Source organism: Furipterus horrens, unplaced genomic scaffold (assembly GCF_987537825.1).
Source record: "Furipterus horrens unplaced genomic scaffold, mFurHor1.1.pri manual_scaffold_10, whole genome shotgun sequence".
Taxonomy (NCBI): domain Eukaryota; kingdom Metazoa; phylum Chordata; class Mammalia; order Chiroptera; family Furipteridae; genus Furipterus; species Furipterus horrens.
The window spans coordinates 24,715,859-24,738,515 of NW_028327180.1; the positions used below are offsets into that span (position 1 = coordinate 24,715,859).

The window sequence follows — 22,657 nt, forward strand, 5'->3', positions numbered from 1 at the left end:
TTGTTCATTTATTGGTCACTTTTAGTTTTATCTCTTACACGAGTGAAATCATGGTTTTTAACTTCTTCTGTCTCTTACTTCGCTTAGCCTCGTATTTTCAAGGTCCATCCATCATTTCCCCTGGTGCCATTCTTTACAGTGAGTTGAAAAAGGCCAGAAAACACTGGTAAGTGGGGCAGCTCTAAGGTTGCAGAGTCGCAATGTTTGAGCTCAAAGCTGGTCCCCGCTTTGGGCAGTGAGACTTTGGAAAAGTACCTCATCCTCTCACATCCTCAGCCCCTTCAGGTGCAAGACTGGGGTGAGGGTATCGACCACACAAGAGAGCTATAAGGAGCAGGTAAATTATTGCTCAGAAAGGAATTATTAGAGTACACGAGGCATAAGAAGTGCTTATAAAATGTTTGTTATGACCTCATCATCGATACTACCGGCACCATGCTTCAGAGGTGACGGACAATAAAAGAAAGCTGACGCTCACTACCACAGGCTGCTTCAATAAATACCAGTAATATTCACCAGGGACTTCCAACCCGGACCCTGCACACCTAGTCCACTGACATCAAACATTCTAAGCACAGCTTTTTTTATTCAAGAACAAATATGTTAAAAAGCATTCGTCCTTGGTGTTAAGTCTTCTGATTATCAATGACGTCTTGGTTATTTACTATTCCTCTACATTTGGTGTATGTTCTTTTAAGCCCTAGATGGATATTTACAATTTCCTGTCAAAAAGTCCTAGATGATTAAGTTTCATGTTACAACCTATGAATAGTCCCAGACCATATCCACCTGCATGCTTTTTAAAACCCACGCCTGATTTCCCCATTCCTTCAGGCTTAGCCTCAGTTCAAGCACTGGTGACCTCAGATGAGGCAACCACCTCCTTGCTGACCTCCCTGCCATCTGCTCAATCTCATCTACCCTTCATATTTTCCACACAGGCACAGATATTTTCCTTGAGGGGATGAGGGGGCGGGTTGGAAGGCATCAGTCACATCATTCTGTTGCTTGAAAACTGGCCACCAAGCTACAGATTAAAAAATACTTTAGAAAGATATCGCAATGGATGGACTTTATTCAGATCTGATTCAAACAAATAAGCCATAAAAAATTGGGGGGGAGGAGGGGCGTTTGAGATCTTGCTCCCCAGCATGTTGTCAATTTAGCTCAAATGAATTCTTGTAAGTCTCAAAAAATGTTGTGAGACAAAGAAATGTGAGAATATTCACATGAAAATATTCATGATATAAAGGATAATTTTTAAAGTTTGATGATACTGCGGTTAACTTTTCTTAAGTCTTTGTCTTTAAAGGTAAAGATACATATCAAAAATATTATGAATAGATATGTCTAGATTTCCTTCAAAATAACCCAGTTCGAACTGGGAGGCAGGGAGTAAAAGATAAAACATAACTGGGCATCAACTGGCAATGTTGGGTGATGAGTACACGGGGGTCTGTTATGCTACTATCTTTAACATTGGGAACATTTGTAATTTTTCACAAAAAAAATGGTTAGAGGGGATAAAACCTCATTTCCAGTTGCCTAAAGAATCAAGATCTTTTTCTTAGCTGCTCACTCACAAGCAGGTAGGACCAGCCTGCCTCTTCTCCTGAGCCAACATCCTGGCGCACACTGCGCGCCAGTCATCGTATCCTCGCCACACACAAAGTCCAAGCACCGAGTCAGGGCCCTTCACCTCTCTGTGTCCCTACAGAGACTGTTTCTTCCACCAAGAAAGTCTCTCTAAACCAGCAGACGCCCTTTGAGACCTAGTTCAAAGGGCCGCTTCTGTGAGATGCCTCCCATTTCCCTCAAGCCTCCCCTGCCATCCGCAACCCCAGTACATGTCTGTCCTCTCAGTTATTTTGGTGACTTTCTGTTGTTGGTTCCCTTTTACTCTACTTCTACCTCCCTCAAGAGAGCAGAGCCTCATTAAGGAAAGAAGCTGTGTTTTATTTATTTCAATAAATACTCCCTATAATAGACATGGCACATAATTATTTAATAACTGCTTTGGAACACAAGAAGGAAAGTCAGCAGAACAATAGTCATGGCAAACATTATTAACAAAATAACATGTCTGGTAAGTCACAGTTTACACATCCTAATACAACAACATTTATCCACTGTATGTTTATCCTGTTTTTTATAAAATCAGCTGTCATTTTTTAAGAAATATTCTACACATCGTGAAAGGAATATCAATACTATTTAAAGAAGAAACTGTGCCTAAAGGGATGTGGACAGCTTATTTTTCTGTTTCTGAAAGATTATAAGTTAAGACATATTTATGCTACATTTGCATTTCATCTCATATGGTTGCGGGAATATACATTTTGTTCCATTAAAAAGACTATAGTATTTCTTATTTCATAATGATAAAAATGTCAAAACTCATAATGTGAAATAATATATCTGGATCACACATGAGAGACACATGTGAAGTTATCAGCAAAGAACTGTAAACGTTTATGTCAGGAAATAGCTGAAATGGTCCACATTCCTAAACTACGAAATGTCAGTTAATGCACAGAGAAGGCCATGCTGACACAGCACACTGTTCCTAGGACTTCTCTGGTTCTTTAAGGGAAGTATTTAGTCACTGCCTTACACATTGTACGAAGAGAAAGGAAACACCTACTAGTATAAAACTTCATTCGCTTCATGTCTTTCGTATCTCACAGTTTCACACATTAACCTGTAAAAGACAAAAAGACAGGAGTTCAACTTCTGTCATGAAAAAACATACTCACAGTTTAAAAATATAAATGAACCACGTAGCCTACTAAGTAAGATTACTTACAAAGCTTGTCACAATCATCTACTGGCCTCAAGGGGAATATTTTTGGTGCCTGTTCACAAAATAAAATCTGGTAAAGAGATGCTACGGAAAAGCATTTCCTGAGATGTCAACTTCACCACATTTATTTTACAGGGAACAAAACTGTATGTGATTTTTACACTTTGCAAATGACCTTTGGGCAAATCCATGTTCTCCAAGGTAAACAGAAAATGAGAAGAAACTTTAGAAAGGAAAACCTACTAATTTAAACAGTGATAACGTCATTCACAGCTCTACATTAATGTTATGTAACAGTATAGAATTTCATACAAAAGTAGGCTGTTATTAACTCAGTATTTTTGTGACCAATGATTAAATAAAGGCTTTACAACTTTTAAAGAATTATTGTTTCAGCTGATTCATCCCTGAGGAAAAAATTATGTAATTATGGAAAACATGAATCAATTTTTAAATATTCAAAAGTACTTCAAGAACAGCACCTTCAAAAAGTATCCTATTATTTTAAGCCCGAGTAAAATTTCCCAAAAATATAGAAATGCAAAAGAAAACAGGATGATTATGCCGTGTCTCCTTGTGAAGGAAATAGTACATAGAAGAAAGTTGGCTATAAAAGTGATTATTTCAACCCCACCTCCACTTTTTGCCCAATGGGCTACTGGTCTCCAGTCTAGGAAACACAGGCATAAACCCCTACCCATATTTCTTTCCTCAGCTTACAAAATCCAATAAATACTACATGCTCTTGATTTTTCCCTTGAATACAACTCCCTTGGGTACTGTTTTTTTTTCCCTTGTTCTTTCTGCTACCACCTCCCTACTGGAGAGGTCCTTCTAGTCCTCTCGATCCCTTACTCCAGACATTCAAACTGAATGTCACACCTCCAGAAGGCAGCATCAAATACTGAACACACGTCATTCAACACAGTTTTCTTTCATAGACTGAGTCACACAAATTCTTTATAGAAAAGGATGACAGACACCAGGGGTGGGTCTAAAAATACCTGGTCTTGCATTAAGTAATGGGTTCGGCCATGTTAACCGCTGGAATGATCGGAGCGTCCCTGCCCCAACCTCTTCACTGGTTGTTATTTATTCCTTCTCCTGTGTAAGACCCTTCCTGCAAGCTCACCTCCTCCTCCTACACCACCATCTATTTCTCCCTCTCTCCTGGACCACTTCCCGACAATAGATAAACACATCTTAGGGTCGCCTGCTGTCTGTGGGAGGGGGACACTGTGGATCCTACATCCCACTCCAGCTCTTATCCATGACAGAAATTCTCCTTTTAGAATTGTCTATACACCATTTCCATTTTCTCACCCTCTTCCCCCTCCCACACCATTTGGTTCCCGAAACACCAAAGAAAAGGCTCTAGAAAGTTATCAGCTTCCTCTGTGCTATCTAAATCCTTTCTGTCCTTACCTTAATTCTACTTCTCAGCAGCAAATGATGACTCCTTTTTCCTTGTAGCATTATCTTCTCTAGGCTTCCCATTCCTCAGTCTCTAGGTTTTTCTTTTAAGTTACTAGTCACTTTTTCTGTCTCCTTTGAATTCTCCCCCATTCCATCCCTCTACCTGACTTTTAAAGGTTATCCATCACCTCCTCCAGGGGCCCTTCAGCCCTCTATACCACGGAATCTCATCCAGTCATGATTTCATATTTCATCTATAAACTGATGACTTCCACAGCAATGCCCCAGACCTGATCTCCCACCGAGATATTCACTCATCTAAACACCTGCTTATGTAGTCAGTGGCTGGGCAATGCTCATTTCATGTCCAAAGCATCCACAATAGACCTTGAACTTCTTCCCCTAAAATCTGCTTTCTCACAATCACGACCCAATTATTCAGTCCAAAAACCTGGAGTCCTCGTCCTTGATTTCTCTTTCTTCAAACACCATCTTTCTGGCAGCACCACGTGTTTCCAAAACGTATCCTCCCAAACTGCCCATTCACCATCTCCCCTGGGAAAACCCAGGACGAGCCACAAGTATCTCACTATTTATTATCTCTCACCAGGACTACAAATGAAGACTTCTGCTTCTACTTTCGCTCACCTACTGCCCAGTCTCCAGATAACTTCCAGACAAATCCGTGCAAATGTTAAGTCAGATCTCCTTATACCTCCTCTCTTAATTTCCTCTACCTTTAGGGGGAAATACAAACTCCTTATCCTTGAATACAAGGCCCTATACTTACTGTATCATAATTACTTTGTCTGTCATGCTGTGCACAGCACCTGCCTTCTCGTACATCACACCTGTTCCCATAACAGGGCACCTGACAGCCATCTACACGGCAGAGATCTCTGCTCACCTGCCCTGACTTGAATGTTACCTCCTTTTGAGTAAAAAGCCAAAGCAGCCCAACACATCTGGGTAAAACAACATAGATCCATTACCTAAATCTTGGTGCCCCACTAGGCACAGAAGCTCCACGGTGGCAGCCATTTGGGCTCCTTCAATGCTGTGTCACCATGGCCTACATCAGTGACTAGCAGACAGTAGGCACACAATCAGAAACTGTTGACTGGATAAATTTAACCAGTGCCATCAAAACACACACACACACACAACTTTCTATATGACAATCTTCTAATAAATGAAAAAAGCACCAGAAGTTTTTTAATCCTAAAACACTGTTAGGGAATGTTTTATCAAAACCATATGGATCTTCACTGAATCCCTAAAGAATACAATAACCATAATTAAGTTGTTTGGGATATCTAAAAGTGCCCATATGTATTAACTACACTCATCCATAGCGCTGAAGAATACGTACAGCTTCAGCAAGCTCTTGTTGTCAATGCTGACGGCCTCAGACACTTACTGAGCGTTTTACAAATTTTGGCCCCCCGCTCCTAACTGTAGGACGCTCTTCCACTTTGGCCAACATGCTGCTCCTAATCCACATGGATTAAGGAAGTAAACATTAACAAAATAAAGTTGTGTTGAAAAATATATAGTTTTTAAAGTGAAGACCTGAAACCTTTACGCTGCATAGTGGGGGGTCCTGCAGTAACACAGTCAATCAGCTGCTCAGAATCAGTGCATTGCTTACGTGTGAACGGGCCACAGTAAGGCACAACGCTGAGCCTTCAGTGAAAGCCTCTCCTCTCCCTCACTGTTGAGGACTCACGTTGTTCTACTGCTTACTACTGAATAAACAGGCTGAAAGTCTTGATTAAGGGCTGCTTCTTTTCCCTAAATTGGGAAATTGTATTGTGTAGAAAAGTCTTAACTGTTCTCTATTTAATCCTAGGGGTAAAACTTTTATTTTAAAAATTCAAAGAAAACGTATCTAAATGCGAAGTATTTTTCTCAGAAGCAGTTATTATTATAAAGCAGTTTTACCAAAACATCGAGTTTGTCTCTCTTTTTTGTTGTTGTTATTATTCTTTTGGGTGTTCTACTCTTGCTCTAAAAATGGACTTAAAATAGTTTCAGCTGATGTTTTCCATAAGTATGAGAAACAAATGACTTTTTAACACAAGCAAAATGAGATAAACATCTAGGCTCCTCCCTGTAAATTCACGCCAACAAACAAAACTATATAGTCTCCAAACAAAAGGTGTAAGTGGACTAAATGATACCCTTTAATTAATCAGTTATTTCTAATCAAAATTTACCTTTGAAAGGCAGAAAACTAATAGTTCTAAAGCTAGTTAAGAGGTGGACAGAACTTCACTGTGTTATCATCTCTACTTTCATAATTTTAAACATTTCCGTAAGAAGTATTAAAATTTTCCTTTTTCTATTGCAGAGAATTCTTATCTAAATAATTTTATAACCATATATACTATACAGTATACTACATAATCATTACATCTAAATAGCATCCATGTGTGCTTTTAGATGCACATGAGAACAAATATTTATATTTGCATATGAAGATTAACAGCCTTTTATTAAATGGACAGTTGATGCTAAATTTTTTTCTTCGAATCGTTGGTATCAAAAAATAAATAAAATGAAAGTTACACACTTTAAAAATTATTCTTGCTTTAATTTGAGCTATCCTCTCAATTCCCAGTGGTTTTGCCCTTTCTAATAAAACTCGACTAAATTTTTAAACACTTAACCTGCGATCTACTTTAATTTAAACGATTTCCATTAAAAATTTAATGTTAGAAATACTCAATCCTCTTGACACTTTTTTCAATTAACAACTAAATATGAAATTGGCATGCTCACAAATTAATTAGTGTTTAAAGATTAAAGGGGAAATACATAGGAAAAGTAATCCTTTCATAATTAAAAACAGCTGGTTTCACAACTAGCAAGGGTTGAAGGAAACAAAACCTTCCTACTATGTCCTATTTGTATATGTAACTCATCCTTCCCAGGGTCCTTTATTTTCTGTTTCAGTTAAGGTAAAAAAAAAAAGTGGATTATATAAATGTTTTTAATCATTTAATATGAGGTCAGATAACCATCGATAAGATTATAACTGTACAATAGACGTGATAAGATTTTTATATGCATGGACCATATAAAAACAACTATGATATAAACTGTGTTTCCCAGAAAGGGGCATGTCAGTTTAATGCAATAAAATATAATACAAAGACCTAAAGAACATATTAAAATAATGGACCTAATCATTCTTTGTGAACAGTTAACACATTCTGGTTTCTTATGAATCTGAGGGCTAAGATGTCTACTTTTATTTGCCATGAGGACAAACAATGCTCCTTTTGGTATATTCATCAGCTAGTGGTCATTACCTCAGGCAAGGGGCTAGAGGGAGAAAGAAGGGAGAGAGGATGTCACCATGGCACAAATGTTAAAAAAATATTATATGCATAAAACTGAATTCAATTTTATAAAACTTATAAAGCCAATAAAAGGGTTAAATAAGGCAGCATTTTCATAAGTTATCTTTAACCTTACTTCTTAACTATACTAAATGATCATATAAAATTCTAGCATCATATAATAATTAATCATAGAATGACTTACCTAAGTTGATGTTCCCTCAGGTTTGATAAGGCTTCCATACCATGTAAATAGGAATACACTATTTCCAGATCCTGTTTGGAACAAAAAAAGGATAGAAATCATTAGACTTGTCAGGAACAGGTTTCTAAACTAAGTCACTACACTTACAGACAAAGTTAAAGATAGTTGTTCTTTTAAATAAATTTTCTTAGACATTAAAAATAAGCATTGTTAAGAGAAAAGCTAATTGCACAAACGTCATTCATTACAACTGCCTTTGGGATATAGACAAAAGCTATTAAAATAGAAAATAAATTGGTTCAAACTTGTGAAAATAAATTCCTCATAAGCCATTCTTTATTAATTACCTATTTTCTGCCTTTCACATCAAAATGTCAAAAGCAAAAAGTTAAGTTAAAGCACATATATTTGCCAATACTGTGATTAAATCAAAAGATTTTCTTAGTCAATATAAAATTAATGTATGTGATCTCATGACTTTGTCCTGGCTGGTTTGGCTCAGTGGATTGAGCGTCGGTCTGCGAGCTAAGTGTCGCTGGTTCCATCTTCCAGTCAGGGCACATCAGAGAAGGAAAACTCTGACTCCAAAAAACCTCCGCTGCCTTGCGGCATACCTCTTCAGGGGAAAGGCTAAGGGAGTAAACCCCGACAGGAAATCCGGAGCCGGAGTCCCTAAGGCGGTTTGACGTTGTAGTCAACACCGGCAACTCCTGCGGGGCACCTGAAGCCAAGCTGTATTGACTCCGTCTTTCCCTTGGACCCTTCAGCTGCAAAGAGAGGGGGGGTCTGCTGCATGGGCAACAGCAGACCCTCCATATCACCCTGCCCAGGCTCTGTAGCTTCAGCTTCACTGGAGAGGACACTCCAGCGTCATCGCAAGATGTCGATTCAACACGGGAGGAGACAGATACCGTGTCACTCCCGAGTCGGACTGCACAGCCATTCTCGGCGGTGCAGATAGACTCTTAAGAAGCTACACCATCGTCTCTCGAGACGGACGGCTGCCGAGAGAGATCTCATGACTACACTTAAAAATGAGCCTGAATTTAATTTTTCTATTCTTACCAAAAGGACATTTCTTATACACATAAATATTTAAGTTTACCAGTGGGATTTTAATAAGGATTGCACTGAATCTATAGATCAGTTATGGTAGTACTGCCATCTTAACAATTTTAAGTCTCCCAATCTATGATATGGAATATTTTTCCATTACTTAGGTCTTTAATTTCTTTCAGCAATGTTTTATACTTTTTATTGTACAAGTTTTGCACTACGTTACTTAAACCTAATCCTTTCTTTTAATTAAGAAAAATGTTTGTAGCCTTAGGAATATCTTTCAAAACAACTCAAACTATATGTGCTATTACATTTCATATATTATGGAGACAGGGAGGGACAACGATTCGTAGAGTAATTACATAAGGAATTTGAAACATTTTTTTAAATCCTCACCAAAGGACTTTTTTTTCATTGCTTTTCAGAGAAAAAAAGGGAGAGAGAAGCATCAACTGGCTGCAGTCGTTAAATAGTACAGAAAGACTCCCATTTCTGAAGAAATTATATTCTGACTCTAATAGTAAAGTCTTATATTTTTTCCCTTAAGTATGTATCAACCCACTGCACCCTGCCTAAGGGCTACAATTCCTTAAGCTAACAGACAAGACTACTTATATTCACTTGTCACTCATCAAGCAAATAAATTTACACTACCAGAAAAAGTACATTTGGGAAATTAATAGAAAGAAGTATCACTTTTAAAGATAGAAGAAGGGCGAAGTCTCAAAGAACATGAGGGAGGCAGGAGGAAGAAAAGAACAGCCTTAAATCTGTAAGAGACAACAGACCATGAAGTAACTAATTTTCTTCTCCTTCAAACAAACCAAGTAAAAGCAAAGTAAAAAAGCATGTCCCTTGATCAAGAGGCACTTTAATCACCTGTTATTTGTTAACATTAGGGAGTTACATACTTGTACAGGGATCCTCTTCCTATATGTTCGACCATTACTTGTGTCAATCTTACATATGTGAACCTAACTTCGTATAATTTACATAATTACATAGGATATTTCTGTGAACAATAAAGATCACCATTATATCGTTCCCTGGAAACAATATGTATAATTATAAGATGCAAATTAAGCAAGATTGCTAATTATTTGATTTGAATGTAGAGAACCATGGGGTGTTAATCACCTGTAAGTCCCCCGCATAAGGTCAGGAAGCCTGCACTGCAAAACAAGGAGTATGAAGGAAGAGACTGCATTTTGCCATTACTGCACAACCAAATTTAAAAAGTAGTTTTCCGTCTTTATGTACGTGGCTGCATAAATAAAACATTCGCACCTCAAATAATCATGCTGGCCCCACTGGGGGTGGGGGGAGGGGAGGATAAATTTAAATATGGCCACTCAAGTGATATACAACCAGGAATCCTGTGCCACTGTTTCATGTGCGTATCTGAGATATTTAACTAGACTATAACTTCTGAAATGAATTCAACGTTTATGTCTAAAGTTTACTCTTGGAATAAGTCACCTCAAAAGAAACTTATTTTAAATGGTCTATGCCACAAAGAGCTTGTGAACGAGGGGAGCAGACAACATTATTCCCCATGAATCCATTATGTGGAAAGCAAGCAATGTTATCTAGCCTGAATTAGATGATTTACAGATAGATTCCGTCTAATCTAAATTTGACATCTCTTAACTGTAACAGAAGGAACGGTGAGAAATCAAGGCCTAAGCGGCACAGAACAAACAAGTAAGTGTAGTGTTTCACTGTGCAATAAGAACGTGACCATCACAGATTTGGGAAAGCAGGAAAAGCAGAGAAGCTATGGAAAAGGCATCAGGAAATCTGTGCTCTCAGACTCTGAGGGCCAAAACTTGGCTCCCGACGACCAAATGAAATGCAAACTAAAGAAAGGAGGAATCTGTGCGAAAGCGCCCAGCAGCCAGATACTATAGGTGTTACCAAGGATTAGGGATTGCAAATAAGTAACAATGGAAGGTGAGAAAGGAGACCCGCTTCCTTCTCCTTTCTGAGGGGCAAGGGGGCGGGGGGTGGGGATGGGGTGTGCCATTTCCGAAATAGGCTAATCTGGCCTTTTTCAAGTTTCTTATCAATTCTCCTACCCTTTTCCCAGGTCTCCAGCAGACTCACACGACCACAAACCTCATTTGGGGGCACCATGCCCTGGCCTAAAAAATTAAATACGATCCAAACACAGATGCAGGTGTGAGTGACCCGTGGGGGTCCTTGAAACTTCCAGAGGGAACAGTCCATCCCCATCTGCATCTCTATAGCCCAGACAGCTCTCTGAGTGGTATGAGATCTCAGGCAGCACAACCAAGAGAAATGAAATAGACCCGCAGTGAATGAGGAGAGGGTTGAGGGCATGAGAGCCACACGAAGCGGCCCCACCCTGCCCGGGAACTACCATCACCCCACCTGCCTCTGGGAGTCGCCTTAACTGCCCCTGTTCACTTTCACTCAGATATCTCAACACTCGCTGCCCCCGAGCGGCTGGCCTTTTCTAAAACAATCTGAGTTGGTGTGCGGTTGCCTTTATGCAGCAAGGAAACAAAGAGGCCGAAAGGGTGAGGGGCTGAGGAAGTCTTGCTCTTCAAACCAACCTGAAATCTGCAACCTTCGGTGAAAACTAGGTACAACAGAAAACGAATTTGAAGAGGAACAGAGAAATGTATGGCCTTCAGGGAGTTATATTCTTGGATCCCCATTTTTTTCTCTACACAAACAAGTGATATTCACGGAGTGAAGTTATGTTCCAACAATCTTGGCTATAGAAAAAGGAAAACCACTGGAAAGTTAAATCGCCTAAAGTGTTCCAATTTCCACTCTGTCAAGAAACTATGATATGCAAACTGAGAACTTTCTAACCTCCCCAACTGCACCTCCCCACACAAATAAAATTCACACAACTATCACTATTTTAAATAACCCTTAAAAAAGGTGAGCTATTTTTCCCCAAATAATTCTCCAGCCTTGAATACAAACAGGAACACGCTGCTCTAATCAGGAAGTAGTATTTTTTTAGAACAATAAGCCTTTCCTTTTACCCTAGGAAGGACATCCTTCTTTTAAAAACAGCTGCTATTTGAAAGCAGATTAAAGTTATCAGAAACAATGTAGCCCAGTAAAAGAAGATATTGACAAGCCAATTAAAACGCAGTTTTCCATGAAAAAGACTTTTGGGGGGTTCCAAACATAAACCATGTTTGAAAACCCAAAAGCATTCCCCTATGTTGTTTGGAAGAGGAATTGTTCACAATCTAATTAAACCCTCTTGTGCTCAGACTCTGCAAACTCCACACAAGCCTAATAGGAAAGAAGTCGGAGGGAAAGTTTTCTGCATCGCGGGCTCTTTCGCTAATGTCTCCTTAGAGACTCGTTCAGAATGTAATGGGCCTCATACCAAACTTACAATTCACTTAAAACTAGCTTTTCATTTCACTTGTTCATCAGCACCAAGGATTCACTAATAACATGCAGGACGTTTTAGCATGACCACTGCAGAGCAGAGGGGAGACCAGCGTTCCTTCCTCTCATCCTACAACAGTGCTGGTGTACCTCCCGCCCCCTTCCTCTGATCTCTGTAAACAATGTACTGGAGATGGGAAAACACACAGATATCTTCTTCCTTTGAACTGAGTTTTGTTTTATAGATGAAGCTACGTATTTAAACTATAATCAGAAGTATGGTGGTCAAACAAGATTTTTTTAAAAAGATTCATTCCTTTAAAAAGATTGTATTGCAATCTTCAAAGAAAGTAAGGCCAAGACTGGGCTACAATAGGCAGCTGTATGGAGACCTAAGTGGTAGATGCCTTTGGGTTTAAACATGAGAAAGAGAAAGAATTATCTTAAGTAACAGCAGTCTCGGGACCAGGAACTATACTCATGCCAACTTATGCTCTCTTACAGAGATAAGATAATAATAATAATAATAATAATAATAATAATAATAATAATAATAAATTGTATTATCCTTCTTGGCCAAAGATCACTAACTGGCAGTTAAGAGTGATATGTCTTGAACATTATTGAAAAGGAGGTTAAAGGCTAGAATAGCCAAGGCCCAAACTCATGTCTGCAGCTAATCCAGGCAAGAGGCAGGAAGGTGAGAAGTCTGCAAGTTACATTGTGTCTATTGCCACGGCCATTACCCTTCTAAGTTTTATTCAGGACATCCAAATTTTTCCACACTACAAACATGTAAAACAACTATCCTAAGAAGGATAATGGAAAGCATATGAGCTTTGGTGTCAAATGGAGCACAGCCTAAATCCTCATCCCCATCGCTGCTGAGATGTACAACCCTGGTTTTGTTACAGAGACTGCATTTGCAAATCACAGTGAGTAAGTATACTTGGCTAGGCTGTGTGACTGAAGTGATATCGAGTCTCATAACAACACATGGTACATACAGACACTCGAAAAATGGTAGTTGGTCTTATTATCTATGACACCTGAATATAAGAACACAGTAATACCAAGATGTACGCTTAAAATATTTCTGAAATTTACAGAGAATTTTTACAAATTAATATTCTTTTCAAATGTGAATATCTCTTTCCAAAAAAGTTGAATGAATTACTCACGGAAAACATATAAAGAGCCCCTCGATTGTCTGCTTTATCAATCCCAATTTTCTATATCCAGTTTGGTGGGCAGAGGGTACCTATGGCCTCCAGAGCGCATATCCATCAGCATCGTTTCCAGCACCAAACTGCCTGCTGCCCAAGCTGCCCAGGCTGGCTTCTGAAGAAAGTGCCAACACCAGCAGCCTCTTGCACCCTTTTCATACACACGACCAGCAATCTTTGGGTCCAGCCTAACCCGGAGTCCTTCAAAACACACTCCCCCTTCCTCTCACTCCTCCAAGTCTCCACTGGCTTCATTTCTGAGCCAGTGAAGTTCGCACCTCCTGTACCACGCATCTGCTCCTTCACTGGGCTCTGTGTGGTCACTTCACGTTTCAGGGGTTTACATCTTCTATCCTCGGTCAGAGAACGAATACCTTGAAGAAAGTTACCCTGTTTTCTTTTACACCTCTTTCTAATCTCTGCATCTCGCAACAGACACTGAATGCATTGGATGCAAAGAAAGAGAAGGGCAACATTTCTGCAGGGCTGGTGGTTATGTGCAAATGAAAACTCCTGAGAATAACAGTGAGAAAAAAAAAAGGAAGGGAGGAAACTTGTTTTCAGTCTTGGTGCTCAGAGCTGTGCAAAGAAACTCAAACGTGTACAGACACAATTCTGTAAACGGCCACAAGGGGGCAGGCCAGACCAACAGTCGTTTGACAACGGCTCTCACAGGCACACTTTTATTAAACAAATCAGAGATTTGGGTCTTCAAAAGTACTCCCTAAGATCATCTCAGAGAATATGATGAGTCCTTTCTTCTCATGCCCCTAATGAAAGGGGACAAGAGAGGGCAGGCAAGTCCATTAAAATAATTTCATTTCTATCATCCCTAGCAGGGAAAAATCTTATTTTAAACCAGCCTCCACACCCCAGAGTTACATCATCGCATACTTCAGGAAAATGTAAGGTAAAAACCCATGGTGGAGTGTATGATTTTCACTAAAATTCTCAAATATGTAATTTCAGTCCTAAATCATACAAAGGCGGTTTCTGAACTTACTAATTTACACCAGAATGGGGTGGAGGGGGAGCTTCAGGGTTGTGATTTCATTAAAATTCACATGTCAAACCCAGGAAAACTTGGCGATTATATTACTTGTCATCTATCACACAGCCTGGATGTGTTTCTCCAGCCTCGGGTTCGTAAGCATTACACGACACAGAGAGGCGGAATTTTAGAAGGAAGAGACACAGCTTCAAGCTATTTTGTTTACCTAAAATTTCCTCGGGAGTTTTCTTTCTAACTTTTTTTTAAAGGGAGTTTTGAACTCTAGACAAAGGTAATTATAAAGTAATTACCTCTTCAATAAAGCACAAAAATTACCAAGAGGACATCTGCGATGAACAGAGTGCCCTTGCTCCCCCCTCCCACCCCCCGGCCCCCCAATTCATGAGGGAAGTCCCGGCTCTGGGGAGATAAGCTGAAGAAGGTAGAAGGGACTTCACAAATTCTAAAGCAGAGAGGAAGGATCGCGTGTAATCCTCATTCTCAAAGAGCTTCCCTCTCACAAAAGAAAACGCACGAGTTCAGTGAATGCAGCGACGAAGACCTCCCAAGGCCGATCGTAAGGTGACTGAGTGAGCGGCGCTGTGTTCAGCAACTCAGAATACATCTTAGGCCTGTGTTCCATGTCACGTCCTGGGGAAAACAGCCATCTAAGCGGATCTATTTCACTTGCGAAGATTAACATGTCTCAGAAAAATCAACACTTCAGTTGTAACTAAAAACTGACCCTGTGTGCAAGTAAGAAAAATATCAAGTGTCTAAATCAGTCCACAATTCCTGTTTTTGAGAGTCAGTATAAGTATTTCCCCTTCAGAACAATGCATTATCACTAAGCCTACAGACAGTTTCCCAGAATTCACATCTCTTAGGAAGCAAGAACACACTTATCAAAATGTCTTCATTATAAAGTAACTAACTTGTTATAATCTTAGATTAGCAAATCTGCAGTCAAGTTTTAATTTCGCATGTAAAGATTAATACATTAGAAAATTATTTGCAGTAAATTTAATGCTAGCCTTGTTTTTCCTCTCTAATATTAAGCTAGCAGGCAGTGACTACATTTTAAGTTAGCATTTAAACATTTGACTAAGAATATATACACACACTGCTGTAATAAAATGATTCTTGAATTATCTTTCATTTCAGTTTTTTTTTTTAATTAACCAAAGATACTCCCTCCCTTTGGCTTGGTGTTCAAGTCATTTTCTACAGCCGGTCTGGCTCTGGTGAAACCCTGTAGAAGTCTTGCCGAGTTGGGATGGGTGGAGGGGGCCTGCCATACAATCCCTGGCACTGGGTCTCTGCAACAAGGGGCCTCAGAGTCTACACCTACACTGATCACTCTCAAGGTGCCTCAAGTTTCAAATGCCAACCTAATTCCAGGGCCTCAATGGACAGTTCTTATTTTGAATCATTCACTATACAAATGTCAATACTCCTACAGTGGTGGAGTTTAGACAGTCCTAACATAATAAAGGCAAAGCAGAGCAGGTTACTGAGGACACAGACTCTTCAGTGCCTCTTAGTAAAAAGGAAGTGATTCTGAATAGAAGGTTTTAAATATAGAACACTTCATTGCTGTCATTTTTCTAGGACAAAAGACAAAAATAATGACATCTGTTTTTCCCATCTTGAATGTTTTACCAAAGAGTCAACCACCAAACTTTTCTGTTTCTCAAGAGGAAGAAGCAAATGAAAATACTCTCCCATGTAATTAAAGCCTTCCAACTTTGTTAAGTCAGAAATGAACTAAATGCTACAGAAATTGTTCAAAATGTATCTCAGTCATATCTGTCCATAAAAGGTAAGGTAGAAGACAAGAGGGGAAGTGGAACATCCAAACAGATACATTCTTGAGGCAGGTGGGCATTATTAGACTGTAGAGAAGAACCTGGGACTATATATATATATCATTCTAATCAAGTGCTGCATTAGGAAGAAGAGCAGGTCACAGTTCCTGAAGCATTCCACCTTTCAGTCATGTCTGGAGCTCTCCTTTGAAGGTCAAGTGGAAGCCCTTTTCTTACCTACTATACTGTTCTGCCTCCCCGAATTGTACAGGATGCATCGTGCATGCCTGACAGCTTAAATTAGTGCATGTGTACATGAGATTTATGGGCTGCATTCATAAGTAAATAGACCTTTGCCCTTTATATCAGCAATACTTGGACATGACCACACACACACACACACACACACACACACACACACCCCTGAAGCCTTCAGCATCATTACCAAGATTCTCCAGAAATCAGGGACACAAAGAGCCCTGGCGTGGTGACAGTGACCATCCTGTGCAGTCAGCTGCTGCAGGGGAACCATCACAACCACACAGGGAGATGAGAAGCAACAGTGGGAAGATGGTTCCCACGCCATGTTTCCTAAAATATGTGTTCTTAACTTAAAATACACGTTACTTCAGAGCCAAGGTTTTAAAGGGCAGAAGGGTTTGCATATCAGTGACTGCATCCCAGAACTGCAGGAGCCTTAGAGGGAGAAAGAAGGAAAAGAAGGTTGTGAAATTCCCTATTCCTGGGAAGGAGCAAATTTCAAAGAAGACTGTAGCGAAGGGGTTCCAAACATCAGTGCACCAGAAGGTTTCCACCAGGGTATGGCAAAGTGAAAAACGAAGACAATGTGGTGAGATTCTTGGTCAGCTAAATGTATCCTTTATTTTGGGATGAAAACCAGTTTAGTGGGGTTTTTTTTTTTCACTTTTATGTCATTCCTTGAAATTATACTGACACTAGATGATAGGAGTTCATTGTTTTGTCTCATATTAAAGGAAAATATCTTTTTAAATTGCCCATATTATAATTGTATCCTAATTTTTGATTGGTGGCCAGGGACAGTGGTCTTATTAGATGAAATCCAAAAAGCTGGGACACCCCCTTAGGCAATCCTGTTAATGCAGGAATGGAAGGGGGTGGTGATGTTTGTAAATTTCCAAATTATTCACCTTGTATTTCCAGTTCTATTCTCAAAATTTCCCAGAAAAAAGCACTGGAGGTATTTTTGACTATTCCCGAAAGAGATTTTTCAATACATTTTAATTAAAGAAATCTCTAACATTAGAAACTTCTGGTGGAGTTCTGGGCCTTAGCACGGAATGTAAATTTTGCAGAAAGTGTGGCAGGATGTTTTGGGCCAGGCTTATAATCAACGTGAACCCTGCCAGGCTACTTACTCCCTTGCATATTATCTGCTTGCCAGGCCACTGGGCTTGGAGTGCAAGTCACGTGAACCCCACTGCCTGGGTTCAAAACCCAACTCTGCCATTTACTGGGTCTGCGTCCTGGACCAGTCACTCACCTCTCTGCAGCTGTTTGTTCACCTGTAAAATGGAGATAATCACAGTATCTAAGTCCAGATTGGTAAAGTGCTTAAAAAGGTGCCTTGGTCCACAGTAGGCACTTTTTAAAGCACCAGACACTATTATTATCATTCAATTCTTAATGACAATTATGGAAGGCTAAGGCAAAGGGTGCCGTCAGGTGAAGGAACATCAGTAGTTCTCTGACCGAAATGTGTCCTGCAGCTGAGGCTTCCTGGCCACATACTCAGAATAGCATTCTAGTTTTTCCATTTTGTTCTCTTATTCAGATTATTTCTGGTTTTAAAGTAAAATACAATGCTCTAACAGTGGACAACTTAAGGAATAAAGAATGACAAGATTTGAAAAGTAGTAAAGAATCTTAAATATGCCTCATATTTTAAATAACAAATGAAGACTTCTACTGAGTCCCAATTTCATCAGATTGGGGATAAGGAGGATCCATAATCTGTTCAGCTCTCCGCCCTTGCCTTCATTCACATGTCACAGGTAAGCCCACCGTACTAATACCTGCTCTATGCAAAGCCCTGTGCTGGGACGTCACCTTGGAGACCCGAGATCAGTACAACACAATCTGGTCCTCAAGAAACAGAGTCTATTAGGATAGATAAAACTTCCTCACAGATAGCTATAATGCAAGACAGAAATTTAACTGCAAGTTCCAGGTGCCAGAAGACAAGGTTTCTTACTCCCAAGTTCAACAAGTGCCTTCTGCCTCTCTGCCACTGCGACCAGCCAGTATCAGAACTTCTAAATCATACCACATACATTCTTCTCCCTTCCAACTACATAATATGCACATTAATTATACCAGAAGTCATAAGTATCTCTAACCTTACTCTTTCATTTGGCAAACTGCTATTTCAATATCTACTATCCATAAGGAAATGTAATTAGATCCTATATTTAACAATAAGTCCTTTTAGAAAAATGGCATCATTTCCAAAGTGCATTTTATTGAGTTATGTAAATGTATTACAGCTCAATAATAAAACATACGGCAATGGCTTCTGACAAAAAGTACAAATAAATTTGCATGCCTCTGCGGCTGAAAAGCAACTTGGCAATACTGAACCCGTGTGGGATCTGGCCCCCACTGCCTGCATCTACTCTGCTGTCAGAGCCAAAAGTGAACTCTGTGATGAACCTGGGGAAAAGAGACAGAAAAAAGAACAAGGGAAGGCAGAGGATATAATAATCTCTTCCTCTCTATTCACAGGTCATTCACAGTAATGTTATTCCAGTTCAATGTGTGCTTTAAAAATATCTGTAAGCACATTCTTCTGAATATTATCATTTAGTAGTAATTCTGGGAGATTTGGCTTTTGAAAACATCCAACACTCACCCAGAACTAAGCTGAGTGAATGAGTTGGTTATTTCAGCTCAATTAGGCTCAAAAAAATAACAAACAATTATAAGAAGTAAAGAGGTAACTTCCTCGTGGTATTCCCTAAGCAACCCTGATAGTAACACCAAGATACAGTCTAAAAGATGTTTTGAGCAACAGCACCATAGTTTTTATAAAAACTGTACTACTTGGAAACATGACAAATTTTAAGGATAGTACTTAGATTCATTTGAAACGTCATTTCATTATAGCCGATCCTCATTTGAGTAGAAAAATGTTCGTAAATCAAAAGGAAACAAGAAGTAATCGTGGAACTAAATCTCCTGCATTACACTGCCTGTGCCTGCGTCACTTAACCCTTGAACACATGGCAGGTGAATGCCACCTTTTCTACTTCCTGTTCCCCTGGAACCAAGGCCTTGTTTTACTCACGAAAGTACATACCAGATGCCACTGAAATGGTCCACATGCAACCTTCACAAGCCCTTGCTTCCTCATGCCAGTGAGGAGTCCAACAAATATACAGGTACTGCCCAAAGAAACTAATTAACCTGTGAGTAGAAGATTCAGTGGAAAAACAGACCAGTAAACTCCTCTTCACAACCTCCCCCCAAAAGCACAAGCTGATGCTGCCTTTAGTATTAGTACCCTAAGCCAAAATTAAAATTTTACAAATTAAAGAACAGAGAAAAAAATAGACTGAGAACTTTTTCTTCTTTATCGCCTTTTTGCATGCCTTTTTCTGAAATCAGACATTTGAGCATACAGATTTACATATGAACTAATAACACACACCCAGATTTTTAAACTATTAACATTCTGTTCTCTGTATCATTTTCAATTCCCTTCTTAGAAATGAGCACGTTTCCTGCCTTGGAAAATCTTTACTTGACCCCTTCCTAAACCCTCTATAGCAACAGTTGTATTTCTTGGCCAAGATTCTGGAATGAGAGGTTCACCCCTTTTGTCAATTTTCTCAACGATCCAGTTATTGTATAACCTTTTGGAATCTGATCTTTGCCCCAATGCACTATTATACAAAACAGACAAAAATCCCTGTCCTTGCAGATGTTAAAGTCTAGTGGATATTACATCTAGTGGGTCAGAGAGATTGAGGAATTATAAAAAATGCTTGACAGGAATAAGCAGTAAGAAGATAAAATAACAAAGGGGAAACGTCAAGAAAGGGGTCCCGTGCTGACCACGCCCTCCTCAAAGGACCCTGCGGGCAGAACCAGCTCCGTGCCAGCAGCAGCCCCGCTCTCCTTCATGGGGATCCTCTCACTTAGAAATCACATCTATTCTCAGCCTACTGTTACCCGTGACTTTCCTTGCAAACTACTGCAATCACCAGCTGATGAGTTTCCATGGGAAGCTCCTGAAGCATCGCTTAAAATGGTAACTACAATTCGCACAAAATTGCAACCCCCCCCCCAAGACTTCTCTGCTCCCACCAGTACCAGTGCCCCAGGGATTCCAGGGAAAAGCCTAGGAGTTATCTTCAACCTGTAGTTGCTACTGATGGCAGCTCTTTTCTCTTTTTTCCATACATTTAATACATTTTTTAAATATCCTGTTTAGTCTGTCATATTTTGTCATTCTATTTTCAACAACCTGGACAATTGCAGGGCCTTCTCCAAGGAATCACGAACAGTTTTTAGGCTGTCCTCTCTGCTCGTGTAAAACTTCCATTGGTCACCAGATTTCCATTGCATCACACAGGCATTCAGGGCTTGCAGCAGCCTGCCCCTGAGGCCCCAGCCTAGGCCTGCTCCCCCGTTTCCTCTGCTCCAGCCTCCAGCAGAAAGGCTTTTCTGCCTCCCAGCACACTTCCTCCTGCCTTGCACGTATCCATCCCAATGGGCAGCTCAACTCACATCCTCTGAGAAGCCCCTCCCGACCGCTCTACCAAGCTTCCCCATCTCCTAGACATTTATTAATGCATCATTCATAAGGAACTCATTATATGTTCATTTTTATTGTTGGTATTCTTTAATATGTATGTGAAATATCTGTGGGAACAAGTCAATAAAGGCAATACTCAATAAAGACCATATGCTCCCAGAAAGGGACAACATTTGTACTGACTTCAAAATAACAGTTGCACCAGAAAGAATTAAAACTTTGTATCATGTAGCCCATTTTAGATGTTCTATTTGAAGCAATGTTACTTTAAACAAGGCCCCTTTATGATAAGTCATCATTTAATTAATATCCAAATACCTTGAGAGCCAATAATAGTTCAACAAAACAGCTGGAAATCAAATATCAGATATAATTACTCACAGCTGGCTTCACTCAACTGATGTCATATTAAATAAACTTACTCCACAGACCGTTTCCCCCTCTCAACTCCCCGGGAAAAAAAAATTCCTTCAAGAAACATAAAAGCCTCTTTGTGTTAGATTTTTATTTTTTAAGTTTGCAGAATATATTTCAATATTAGATTTTCAGCAGGAGTATATAATACTAAAGATTTTAAGGAAGTATATATATATTTTTGTACCATATAGTGTGTTTTTCTAATATTTCACTGACATGGAGCTTTGTTTTCCTTAAGACTAACAAAAAATGCAAACTGGACTAAGTCACAAAATACAATGGAGGCCTATATTTTTATGATCTGACATTCAGTCTACTATTTGATATTGGATTCTATTATATTTGTAAAGATAAGTCTCAACAGCTTAGTAACATCAATCATCAGACAAAAATATTGGTTTCAAACCTATTATTTCAAGACATTATTTAAACCAGCTTACTATATTGCATGTTATATGAAGGGTAATATATTTATAAACAATAACAACTATCTGTTTTATGCCAAGCACTATGCTGGAAGTTCTACACCTATTATCTCTCATTTCCATAGCAATCCCACATGTAGATACTTTATATCTAATAATTACCAAAAGGAAAGAAACCAAAGATAGTTTTTAAACTACCCGCCAAAACCACACACAAAGTCAGACTCCATAATAAGCAAGATGATGTATATGTTACTGTAGAATTTTCAAATCCCAAATAGGTATTTATATTCATCCTTCTCAGTCATTCAAATGCATTCTCATTTGTTTGTTTGTTTTTTGTATCCATACATATCCTCTCCCCCTCTTTCCCTCCCCTTTGAGAAAGAAAATATTATTGATAGCAATCATGTTATACTTATCTAACCATCAAACTTAAAGCTTAAGTCATACTTTATGAAATCTTACAACTAGTCCTGATGTTGTTTAATCTATGATACAACCTTTCAACAATCACCTTTTCAGAAAGCAATTTAGAAATACAAAATAAGTCCAACCATATCACTGAAAACAGTTTGTAATTTATAAATGACTATATACCTTAATACAAACCAGCCTAATATTAATTATACTATTAATAAAAGCCATTGGCAACATTCAGAGATAATATTCTACCTTTAATAGTCTTATCTGTGTACTACTATTTCTTCACACTCATCGGGACACTTGACATGATTTCCACCGTTGTGATGTCCACTTGTTTTTCAGATCCTCTTTG

At 39.2% G+C, this 22,657-nt stretch overlaps 1 protein-coding gene across 6 annotated transcripts in view; it reads right to left on the bottom strand.

Annotated features, from left to right (window-relative positions):
* The window catches only part of RAPGEF2 (Rap guanine nucleotide exchange factor 2), a 235,440-nt gene that overhangs the window by 153,121 nt on the left and 59,662 nt on the right, over positions 1-22,657 (bottom strand). For all 6 annotated transcript variants that reach the window (XM_090288745.1, XM_090288741.1, XM_090288742.1 and 3 more), the window contains exons 2-3: positions 7,772-7,842; positions 2,645-2,701 (exon numbers count right to left, since the gene is read on the bottom strand). In XM_090288745.1, coding sequence (XP_090144871.1) covers positions 2,645-2,701; positions 7,772-7,842 — 128 coding nt within the window. The remainder of the gene's footprint in view (positions 1-2,644; positions 2,702-7,771; positions 7,843-22,657) is intronic.